At 43.9% G+C, this 12,823-nt stretch overlaps 1 protein-coding gene across 3 annotated transcripts in view; it reads right to left on the reverse strand.

Moving 5' to 3' along the window:
• The window catches only part of UBE2E3 (ubiquitin conjugating enzyme E2 E3), a gene marked incomplete at its 3' end in the record, with an annotated part of 86,638 nt that extends 83,777 nt beyond the window's left edge, over positions 1 to 2,861 (reverse strand). The window contains exons 1-2 of one of the 3 annotated variants that reach the window (XM_081095440.1): positions 2,528 to 2,861; positions 1,221 to 1,439 (exon numbers count right to left, since the gene is read on the reverse strand). In XM_081095440.1, coding sequence (XP_080951566.1) covers positions 1,221 to 1,414 — 194 coding nt within the window. In that variant the 5' untranslated portion in view covers positions 1,415 to 1,439; positions 2,528 to 2,861. Of the gene's footprint in view, positions 1 to 1,220; positions 1,440 to 1,905; positions 2,423 to 2,527 lie in introns of those variants that run through there. The other 2 variants (XM_081095441.1, XM_081095442.1) reach the window with 2 other exon arrangements.
• Positions 2,862 to 12,823: the final 9,962 nt, after the last annotated feature.

Raw genomic sequence — 12,823 nt, forward strand, 5'->3', positions numbered from 1 at the left:
ATTTGGGGGAAAGGAGATAAAAAGATATACTATATTGCTTTGAGAAAAGGGGGGGGGGGCAATTATTGATTTTATTAAAATTTAAAATGCTCTCAAAGCTTAAGATGTTTAAAATGTTCCTCAAGATTACAATAAATTGACAAAAACTGTAAATTATTCCAAAGACTGCTGTTATTTAATAAAATATTCTCGTTATTATCAATTGTTGATACAAGAGATGAAAATCCATAGAAAAATAAGAGTACTTCTGAATCATTACAAAATGCCAATATGTGATCATTTTTATATTTTCTTTTTCCTTTGGTTGTGATCAATAAAAATCAACAAAATGTCAACACTGACTAATACTGTAGGTACATTTGATGTATAATTACCACAATTCATGGATAGTCCACTACCACCACTGATGGGAGTCCCACTTGACAGAACATTATTTTCACCATCACAGATAATAAAAATCAACAGGAGACAAATGATCTTTCACTTATGCCCAACAAAATATGTTTGTCCTGCTGCTGAGTATTACAGTGTCAAGCATAGCCACAAGTTTTTCAGGGAAAAGGCACAATGACAGTGAAAGTTTTCAATCACCAAGTGCCATCTAAAACTGGAAGTAGCACTTACCAGTTTTATTTGTCCTCAAAGGAATTCGAAAGCATAACCATAATTCAACTACAAAAAGTAATACCTGGGATGCATGACTTAAGGTCAGGTTTGGAAAACTGAAAGCACATTTGAAGCAGTTTTTTAAATCTGCTTTCAAATACAGCTAAGGACTTGAATTGACAAATTTCTAGCAAACATGATGGTTTCTGATGGTTAAGTTTCATGGAGAGGCTCTGCTGACCTATAGAAGTGTCCATTTCAATGAAGAAGAGTATACGACTCATAGAAAGGAGCATCCTCAATGGACCAGCTAATCCGGGTTCACCCAATTTTCCTCGCCAACTCCTTCAACCATCTGTCAGAATGTCAGCCCAATCTCTACCCAAGGGCACTGCTACAGAAGTTACCAGAGCACAGAATAAGTTTGCTTAAAAGTGTAACTCGAGGGAGGTGGCTTATGTGCCACCTCAAGAATGACAACTCATTCTGGCACAAATAAAAAAATCCCAGTAAATATTGTTGAACTGCTGCTGCTGATGTGTACAACCAGCACAAGTGTCGAGCCACGCGGAAGACAGCCTGACAATGTGCTAAATCCCTGGGTGGCACATTACCTTTTAGCACTAGTGGATAACTTCGCAGTGGTTTTGCTAGAGAGTTTGGTGTTCTTCTTCTGCTGGGTGGCAGAAGGCTTCCTTTCTTCTTGCTCTTCAGGCTCTGGAGCGGCTGGGTCTCGCTGGTCTGCATCTGAACTTCCACTGCTGGTGCTGGGGCTCTCATCATCGGACCTCTGCCTCTCACTGGACATCTTGATGAAGTTAGTACTTGGAAAACTTTTTTAAAAAGAAAAAAAAAGGGGGTGGGGTGGGGGGAGAGGACATGTTAAGTCTAAGAAATAAGCCCATAGCCTTTTCTTCCCTTAACCGTCCCCTAAAATCGTATTTTAATGAAAACGCTTCCAAAGTGTTCACAGGATCCCATCGTCCTGCAAGGTTACGGGGCGGCGATGTGCCCCACGCCAGCAGCGTTCAGGGGTTCACCCAACTCAAGTTAGGAAACCCACTCGCATTTTTTTTTCCCCAGCCCTTGGACAATCTATCAATTGTCTACTTTCTCCGAAGGCAGGAGACAGATCTGCCAGGGAACTTCGGCAACGAGCATTCATAACATATGACACACTGTCAATAACAGATCTCGCTGGGGAAAAAAAAATGTTAAAAAGTCACTAATAACGTCCAAATATTTACCCACTGACATGGGTCCACGCTCCCAAATTCCCTTTCCGAGAGGAAAACATACCCCGTTCCTCGCCCATATGCTTATTTAAGGCGGCGATTCCTCCTCGGTGCACGTTAAGCCTTCCAACACCACACTGAGCGAATTTAAAAATCCACGAAAACCCACCCACGAGCTGCTCGAGCCGTCCCCGCGGCCGGCGGCGGGGGTTCACCCGGCCAAGCCCGAGCTGCCGCCCCGGGCAGCGCCGGAGCCCAACTGCCCCTTCTGCAAAGCTCCCCGTGCCACCCGGGCTCCTCGCTCAATTTTCACATCACGGACCGACATTTTGTCCAAAAATCACGGTGGGGGGGAAAAAAATATCAGGGGGGGGAAAACAAACAAACAAACAAAGCCCCAAGAAGTGCAACAAATCTCCGCGCCCCCGGAGGCGAGCCGCGGCCGGCGGCGGCCACGCAGCCCCGCGGCCCTTTGTGGGGAGGGCCGCGCGGGGGCCGGGGCAGCGCTCGCCTCGCCGCGCCGGGCGCCAAGTGATGCGAGCAGCCCGGCCGGCCCCGCCGCGGCTCGGCTCGCGGACACCGGCGGCGCGGGCGCCCGGCGCGAACAAAGCTGCCCGCCCCCGCCCCCTCCCCCACCGCCGCCGCCCCGGCCGCCCCCACGCGGCCCCCCGGCCCCGCCGCCTTACCTCGGCCGCCCGCCCGGCCCGCTCGCGCGCCGCTACGGTGTGGGGGAGGGCGAGAGAAAAAAACCCTTCCTTGAGGAAATGGAGGCAGCTGGGGGGGGAAAGGGGGGGGGAGGGAAAAAAAGAAGCCGAGGAGGCTCTGGCCGGGGAGTGTGGAACATTGAAAGTCGGAGGGGGCTGTGCAGTGCCGGGCTCCGGCCGGAGGGTGGCGCCGCCCCGCGCCTCCGCCGGAGGAGGGGGAGCTCGGCGGGGCGAGGGCGCGAGCTCCCGGCGAGGCGGAGAGGACGCGGGAGACCCCCGCGCGCTGTGGCCGCCCGCCGCCGCCGCCGCCCGGCTCGGCTCCTCCCGGCCGCGCAGTCAGCAAGTTCCGAGCGCGCGCGGGGGAGGGGCGGGCGCGGCGCGCGTGCTCGCTGCGGGCCGGGCGGAGGGGGCGCGCGCCGCCGGCGCTCTGCGGGCGCGAGCTGCTCCCGTGCGCGCTCTCCGCGCCTCCCTTCCCTCGGGGGGGTGCGGGGGGGGGTGCACGCGTTCGCCCGCGCGCGCGGCCGGGACAAAGAGCGCGGCGGGGACCCGGCGCGTTGGCCCCTGCCGCCCTGGGCCGCGGAGCCGGTGCCTGGGAGGGCGGGGGCGCGGGCGCCGTCTCGCGGGGCTGCCGTGCCGCGGGGTGGCTTCCGGCCTGAGCCCGCCTCCCAAGCGAGGCTGCCCATTGGACTACCCGCCCCGCAGCCTGCAGCCCCGGCGCCTTGGGGCGGGGGGACCGAAGTCATCCCCAGGATTGGCCACAGCCCCAGCGTGGACCCTAGGACCCCCCCCCCCACTCCTGGGCCAGGGCCCCGGGCGCATGGTGGGGAGGCTGCAGCCCCCTGGAAGGCTGGAGGCTAAGGTGTCCTTGAGGAGGCAGGCAGGTGCAGGACGCTGCCTCTGGCCCCTCCTGGGAGCTAGAGGGGCCACATGAGGTCTCGGGCACTGAGGGAGGAAAAAGGATTCTAGATTATGGGACCTGCCTCTGCTGCTCTTTGGCCCTCAGTCTGTGAAAAGGGGACAGGCGTTCGGATGCTTTGCAAACTCAAAATTCCAAAACAATTTTTTTAAATGTCCCGTTCAAGATTGTTTAAAGTGAAGAAGAGGCGTTGGGGGCTCCCAACCTGACAATTGCTGCGGGACTGTTCTGACAGGCATGCGAGATGCCGGTTCTGGAAAGAGCAGCCCGACTGATGCTTGGTCAGAATGTCCACACAGGTGGACTCCGCCGGGTTTGCCGCGGGCACAGACGGGTCAGAAGTACAGACACTTCCTGTTTGCAGCCCAGACCTCCCCAGCTCCTGAGAACTTGCTCCAGTGATGGAGGCCCCCAGGAATGTGGATTCCTCCCCCACAAGCCTCCAGGGGCAGAGGCGCTGGGAGAATGTGGAGTTCACAGGGGGAGTGAGAATGGCAGTCATAACAGACAGCTAGAGTTAAAGAAAAACAACAACAACAACAACAACAACACAGTGAGCCAAGATATTCTTTTTCCTCCAAACAAAATTTTTGGTAGAGGGTTGCTTACAATTCTGAAGAGTAAGTTACATTTCTGTAATTTTCCAAAGACCCAGTCATTCAGTGAACTTCGTTGAGGGCTGTGCTGCGAGGTGCTACCAGCCGTGGGCAAACTAGGGCCCGCGGGCCGGATCCGGTCCCTTTGAAATGAATAAAACTATTGAAAAAAAAGACCGTACCCTTTTATGTAATGATGTTTACTTTGAATTTATATTAGTTCACACAAACACTCCATCCATGCTTTTGTTCCGGCCCTCCCGTCCAGTTTAAGAACCCATTGTGGCCCTCGAGTCAAAAAGTTTGCCCACCCCTGTAAGACACACCAAATGCACTCACTCCATCACTGTGTGACTAAAGCCAGGTCTCCATTCTGTGCTAGGAGTTCCCAGTCCAGAAAGGGAGCAATGTCTTCAAGTTCACCGGGTTGATAAGGAGAAAGGCTCCTCCAGTCAGAATGAACAGCATCTCTCAAGAAAGGGGGAAGAGTATGGTGTGCTTGTTAAGCATTTGATTTGGCTGAGACAAAGGGAGCTTGTGGAAAGAACTTGTTAGTGAAAATATAGACAGAATGCCCCCCCCACCCCAACTTTTACACTGTGATGCTGCAGTAACAGCCGGCCAATTTTAAGTTTGAACTTGGGAATGGGGAAACTGTGAAAGGAAAGCTATATGTAAAAGTGGATCCTTTTAGGAAATTTTATATCACAGAAAGAGCCTGAAGGCCCAAAGGCCAATTGCTGATAGGATTTGGGTGGGGCCAGGAGGTTTAGCTGAGTTTTGATAGCATCTCCTATAGAAGAAACTGTACTGAGCTGAAAAGCTATGAAACTGGATTCTAACCTCATCCTACCAAGTTTATGTGGCCTCGAGGAAGTTGCTTGTTCCAACTTAATTTTTCACATGTGTAAAGCAATTGTAGCAAAGGTGCTAAATCCTCTCTTGCGCAAAAGTTCCATGATTCTTCAATGAGTTTGAAGTCGCAGGCTTCTACTCAACATTCACTCAACAGAATACTTAGGAACCACGAAACGCTGGGAAATTGAAGTGAGATATGGGTGCGGCTCCCTGCCAGCTCAGTGGCAGTGGGACAGCCAGAAATGTAGGCTATAGAATGAGAAGTGCTCTATGAAAGGAGTGAACAGAATTAGTGGAGCATTATTATTAATTAATAATTAGTAATGGAATTATTAATTCAGCTTAAGGTCATGGGGTGTGGGTCAAGAAAACTAACAATGAACTGGTCCAGAGGAATCAATAGGTGATAATATAGATAACGTTCTTGACAAAGTACTTGGGACATAATAGTTGTTCAACAGTACTTAGCATATAGTTACAGTCACCATAAAGAGACTAAATGGCTCCATAAGGTTAGGGAAAGTAGTGGCCTACCCCCACAATATTAGCTGCCCAACTACCTTCATTCACCTGACTCAAAGGGTCATCCAGCTCACAGCTCGCTCTAAGGTAACATGACATCACCTTCTTGACCAGAAGCAACTTATAAGTTATACATTGTTTCTAACATGAAGTTCTTCCTCACAGGACACCCTGTTTTGTAATAATTTTCTCTCTTTCTTGTTTTTGCCATGTCAACCCTTGAAATTAGGGATCATGTTTGGGTTTTTTTAATCATCTGCTGAGGACATGCTTAGAGAGAGGGAGAAAGAGAGGAACATCAATCAGCTGACTTCCATATGTGCCCTGACCAGGGATCGAACCCACAACCCAGGCATGTGCCCTGACCAGGAATCAAACCCACAACCTTGTGGTGCAGAGGACGACACTCAACCAAGCAGGATCATGTTTTATAAGCACTTCTGAAGGTGTACATATTTGACTTGATGCAAAGTATTCCTTAAAGTGTGCAAAAAAAAAAAAAAATTCCCATCTGACTCCTCAAAACAGTAGCACAAAGCAGTACCATACCAGCTACCACAGAAGATTGTTTCCTCTCAGCCTCCTATCTTTCCTACTGGTATGGGTCCTGCCAGCTTCTAACTCACAACTTGGAGAGAGTCAAAGGTAAGGGGCAAGATACTATATCCAACTGCAATAGGTACTGCCACAATTACCTCCTTTCTCCCCCCGCCCAAAATGTGACCTAAAAGCACCTGTCTTAAGGACAGACAAGGAAGGTTCCAGAATCCTTTAGGCCTCCCTAATTTGGGAGGTGCTTTCACTGAGCCTTCACTGGGCCTCTGTGATATTTATGTACATACGTATGTGTGTGTAACCTAGAATTCTGCAGGATCCTGTCATTTGAGTTACCTAAAAGCTTCTGAATTCAGTGATTATATAAGCTACAGCGAGGCTACAGAACTCTTCCATCACCCACCACATGGCCAGCAACATAACTCACACATAAGGCATGTAGAATAAACACCTACTAATTTGATTTGTTGATTTCAGAGAGCTTTTGTTTGTTTCCTTCGCTCAATAACTTTTCTCAATATCTCTTCATTTTACACTTTTCCTTTTTCAGGCTGTTTCAGATGCTACCGAGTTGCTTGTGTCCATTAGTTCTCTGGTTTATGAGGAAGTTATTTCTTGGTCCAGGCTTAATCTAAGAAGCCATGTTTGCATTGTCAGTGTCAGTGTCTCTGCACCCCCTGAGTCCGGTGCACTGCTCGACATCAGTGCTTTCCTTCCTTGTGTCATGTATGGAAAACCGGCCACCTGCCAGACTCTGAACTGGCATTCCGGCCGCTGGCTTTTTATATAGAGAGTATAATTCTGTACAGACTTACAAAAATATCAAATCATCAGAGACAGTTAAAGGGCATGTTAGAAATTTAAGATGATTAAACTATATACTGCTTAAAGGAGGTACTATATTCTTGTACATAAAATTTGCAAATCTAAAACTATATGAAATTTGCAAATCTAAAATTATATGAAAAAAATAAAGCTGTATGCCAAATACCTGTGAGAATATTATGAAAAGGGCACTTGTGTACATTGATGGTGGCAATGTAAATTGCTATAACTTATTTCTGGAAAGCAATTTGGCAATGTGTTCCAAGAGTCATAAAAATGTTCATACCCTTTAACCTAGTAATTCTACTTTTGGGAATCTTTCCTAAGGAAATAATCCAAAATATTAAAAAATGCCATATGCCTGACAATGTTTATCCCAGTGTAATTTATACCATATAAAAATGGAAACCACTCAAATTATGTAACATCAAGGCTTTAATAAATTATGGTCCAGTCACTCAATGGAATATACATGGATATAAAATGATGTGTATTATAACTATCATTTTTACTATAAGTTTCACCTCATGGTTGAAATCCTTTCCTATGCAATCAGCTGATGTTTTCCTTAATTAAAAAGACTAACAAGAGATGTTGTGCATCATCTTGACTACTGGCATTTTTACTTAATATTATGTCACAAATTTTTCTGAGATACTTTAGAGTATTTCATGTGTGAAATCAGATTAAGTGTATTCTTTCTGCTTCGGAAAGCAAAAATCATATGCATAATATGATGAGAAAATGTATAAAGGAGATTTGGAAGTAATAGGCAAACAATCACCTTGGTTTAAGGGTCTGCTTACTTGTGAATCTGGCCACCTTTTCTGTATTGCACAAGTGGTTATTTAATTGGGAGGAATTCAATAAGAAATAATATGCTTTAATTTGGGGCTACAAAGAAAGTAGTTCAATTTGACATAATGAAGAAGTTACAGTTTAGTTGAATGTCTTTATAACTAAAGAAGTAAAACAGTATTTTTTAAATGGGGATATTAACTAAGTTTTTTGAGAGTTATACTTTAGTTTTTTCAGGTCCAAATTCTAGAGGTTTATCATAATCTATAAAACATCTCAAATGTATGCCTGGTTTTAACTTTTCTGGATTATAATATCCCAAAATAACTCAAATTAAGTAAACATCACAGAGTGATTCTAGTGGGTTTAAGAAATGATAATTTTCAATAAGAATATACATGCAGTGTGTGGTGGATATAAGTAGCATACCCAACTTGGATTCATAAAGTAGTGATTGCTTAGTACCAGTACTTCTGTTTCAAGAAAAGGGTATTGAAATACTAGACTTCTTTTGACCAAGGAAATTGAGTCTGAGACATGAACTGACTTCCTTAAAGTCTTAATGATAGCTCTTGACAGAACTAGAGACAGAATTTTGAAATTCTGTTCCCATTCCACTATATTATCATATTCACCAGGGCATATATTCCAGTTTCCCAAGTCATCAGCTCCTGTAGAGATGTCATCAGAAAGTTCTTTTCTCATAAGTGTAACAATCTTCTTTTTTCACCCTTGTTCATCAGCATGAGAAAGATCTCTGACACGGTGACAAAAATTTGGCAATCCTGTTATAATCACGCATAATACACTATATATTGCACAGTACTTATCATAGTTTGTAAGTACATAAATATTCACGTGATATGTCTTTACTATTTTCTCCCACTACTAGAATAAGAGCAGGGACCATATCTGTTTTTTTGTGCCTAATACAATGCTTGACATATAATATTTAGTAAATGATTTCTGAATGAATAAGTGGATGGTCAAGTTATTTTCACATTCAAAGTCAATTGAAGGGATTATTAAAGAATAAAAACAGCCCTAGCTGGTTTGGTTCAGTGGATAGAGCATCCTGCGGACTGAAGGGTTCCGGGTTCGATTCCAGTCAGAGGCACATGCCCGGGTTAAGGGCCCTATCCCCAGTAGGGCATGTGCAGGAAGCAGCTGATCAATGATTCTCTCTCATCATTAATGCTTTTATCTCCCTCTCCCTTCCTTTCTGAAATGAATAAAAATATATTTTAAAAAAGAATAACCAAAAACATGAAACATGATTTTTTACACTGCCTAATTATTTATGGATCTGATTTTCATGAAAAGTAGCACAGGCCAAATATACAGGAGGCTAAAAGTATTTAGAGAAATTAAAGAACAATAGGTTAATTAAAGGATAATGGATTAAAGGACAAATAAATTAATGGTGTTTGGTATGTGACCCTAACCTCTGAAATACATATCAGAAGAACAATGACCTCATTTTCTCACCAAACTGCTTACAGAACCCTTGTCAGAGAATGAATATTGGCTTATGTTACTTTGTAAAATGCAGGAGGGCAGCAAAATTTTTCTAACCTGCTTTATGAAATGTCTACATAGAAGAAATCAAGTTATGTGTTCTATAAAGCTAAATGCTAGCATCCTAGCTGGTTTGGCTCAGTGGATAGAGAGTCGGCCTGTAGACTGAAGAGTCCTGGATTTTGGCTCGATCCCCAGTAGGGGGTGTACAGGAGGCAGCCAATCAATGATTCTCCCTTCCTCTCTGAAATCAATAAAAATATATATTTTTTAAAAAGATAAAGGTAAATACTAGCAACCTTGATTAATCTCAGATTTATTGGCAGACTATTTTAAAAAATATTTGTACGGATTATTTTTAGAGAGGGAGGGAAAGGAGAGGGATAGAGCGATAGAAACTTAATTTGCTGCCTCCTGCATGCCCCCCACTGAGGATCAAGCCCTACCTGGGCATGTGCCCTGACCGAGAATCAAACCAGTGACCTCCTGGTTCATGGGTTGATGTTCAACCACTGAGCCACACTGGCTCAGGCTGGCAGATGTATTAAATCAGTATACTTTTTAATAAGGTTGTTTGCATCAGGTGAGAGTTCTACTTTCTGGGCAGATTAATTCCAAATTTATCTCTTTTCCTTATCCTTAGGGGGAAAAATGTTTTTAAGTCTACAACTTACCTATGGCCATTTTTGCCACACATACCTCCACCCCCCCCACCCCCCATCCCCTCACACACACACACACACACCAGAAATTGAATTTAGGAAATGCAACTATTTGCATATCTGAGACTTTATTTAATCACGTAACAAATACCTTTTAAATGACAAAGCACAGTGCTAGAAGATATGTGCCAAACGAGATATGAAACCTGCTCTAAAGCGTTTATAATCTAGCAGGATGGTTTAAGAAGGAGAGCTTCAGGTCCAAGAACAGGACTTTCCTGCCTGAAAAACAATGGCAGGTTTTCATTCACCTATTCTTCATGGAATAAGCAGCCCCTTAGACTTATGGTTTTACTGCCTACAAATACATTACAGGAGAAGCCAGAGGATGAAAAAAGGTATTTATATGCTTACTCAACAAACAAACACTGAGTACCTAATTCAACAAATAAGAAAGCTTATTTTTCAATGTAGATGGCTTGTCCTTCAAAATACACAGGGAACAGGCTCTCAAGAAGTAGACACGGGTTGAGTAGATGGAGAAACAAGTTCTATCTTAGGATAATTCTATGGTATAAAAAAGCAACAGTTATTTTTTGCATTGTAGCAAAGTAGAGTTTATGTGTAAAATAGAGTTCAAAGTTCAATCTTCCAATCTTTCAGATATTGGTTTCTTTCACTCATTCCCTGCCATCAAAGCTATATTTCCAGTGCCTAGCACTGTGTTGGAACTCAATAACTATTTGTTGAATAACAGCAAACACTTCCGTAACACATATTGTCTTTTATATACACTGACTCATTTAATACTCTCAATAGCCCCAATGAGGCAGGTACTGTTATTATATATTAACTAGAGGCCCAGTGCACAAAATTCATGCATTCGGGGGGAGGGGGTCCCTCAGCCCGGCCTGCGCTCTCTCACAGTCTGGGAGCCCTCAAGGGATATCGGACATCCTTAGTGCTGCTGCAGAGGTTGGAAAGGCACCTGCCACTGCCACTGCACTTGCCAGCCATGAGTCCGGCTTCTGGCTGAATGGTGCTCCCCCTGTGGGAGCGCACTTACCACCAGGGGGCAGCTCCTACATTGAGCGTCTGCCCCCTGGTGGTCAGTGTGCATCATAGCGACCGGTTGTTCCGCTGTTCGGTCAATTTGAATAATAGCCTTTTATTATATAGGATGTTACAGATGAGAAACGGAGGCACAGAAAGATAAAGCAACTTGCCCAAGGTCACATGAGTAATAAATGATGGACTCTGGCCAGGAAACCCATGCTCTTGACTGCTATGTTATGCCACTTCTAAGTACATAAACAGCATTCCAAGCAAGGGGATGGGAAGGAGAAGGAACTGATAGCGTTTTTGGCCCCACAGTCAGAAAGGAAAAAATTGGGACCTCTGGGACAGCCTGGAGATATTGATAGCCAGTGAAGAATGAGGGAGTGCTGAGGTTTTAGCCATCCCACAGGAGTTGCTTTTGGACAATTTTCAGATGGTGAAATTGACAGAGACTGTCCAATGAGAAAGAAATATGTAAGAAAGCCCTTGTAAAAATCAGAAATTGTTTCTGGCTCTTTGGGGCATTTTTAGTTCTGCTAATCTCTCTCCTTCTTTATGCCATTCTCTTCCTTTGTCCCTTTTCTCTACTATCCCTTTCAGCCTGTTATCCTGTTGATCTACATTTTAAATTATTGTATTTATTAAATCAAATGTATACATAATCTCCCTCTGCACTTCCATGAAAAGGAAATCACTAGAGTTATTTCAAACTTGTTCCTTATTAGTGTGGTACAGCAGGCCGTGAGTCTTAACAGAAGAAAAATCTCCAAAAGTGGACTAAGCCTTAAAAAGTAAAAGATTGCGAAAATAAATCTTGGTACTCCATCACTTCATTATTAGAAAAGATGACCAAATCTTAAACACAAAGCGTTTCATGTTAAAATTCAATATTTTCTTTTACATTTTAAAAATATCTCCAAATTTATATTTAAGAACATTTTAACATTGATTACACTCTTCACTTTATAATAACAGCAAGAATCCATTTTGCCTAATGTCAGCGAAGGAACAGTTGATAGAATCCTGAAATTTCTGGGTTGCTAAAAAGAACATTAAAACACTGATAAGTTATATTTATGCATTTAACTATGTGAGTATATAAAAATAAGAGGAGTTGTCTGGAGTAAATTCTCAGCACCATCAGGCGATTTGTGCTTAGTCTGGTACAATGGATGGATTAATGAGTTAATCTGGGTATACTTAGTCTAATTAGTAAAACAATGCAAATAGATATACGTGTGTGCGTGCTCACACATGCACAATATGTTTGCTACAAGAACAGGCACTTGTTTGTTAAAGACTGAAAATAAGGATCAACATTGCAGCCTTTACAACCACAGAAGTTGATAAACCACATAACTCAGGTGTGTAAATATGGAATAAATAAAACCAATATCAGGGACTGACAACAGGAGCATCCGCATGGGCTCTGTATTGCCTAAGCTCAGTCGCTACAGTGTGTTTTAGTATAATATGTGTGATGGGCAACCCAAACAAAAGGGACGCGTTTTAAAGAGATTGATTTGGGGAGAGGGAAGGTGATGTGATATTCATCTCTGTATAGCTCCTTAAGACTGATTTACCACAGTGGCTTGTGGAAGTAACAGATGTTTATTTGAATGAATATTCATTGGCTGACATCAAGTCCCAGTAGATGACACTTTCCTCTTAAGAGGTCATATTTTCCTCTTAAAGAGTGTTTGCTATTGCGGTTGCCAATTGTCTATTTACAAGCTCCTTTACGAAGGAGCTATGTAAAGTGGAGTATTGATGTATAATGATGTAGAGTCTGAACCAGAGGTAATATGCTAATTAGAAACAGCAATAATGCCAGATATAAACATCATAGTGGCTTACCTTATCCTTCTTGACAGAATCATGATAGTTTCTCCTGAAACAAACCAATCATGAATTTTCCTTCAAATTACCTTATCACTACACTGCTTCAGCTGTAAAAACATGTATTTAA

The sequence above is a fragment of the Myotis nattereri genome (genome assembly GCF_964212035.1).
Source record: "Myotis nattereri genome assembly, chromosome: 7".
Taxonomy (NCBI): domain Eukaryota; kingdom Metazoa; phylum Chordata; class Mammalia; order Chiroptera; family Vespertilionidae; genus Myotis; species Myotis nattereri.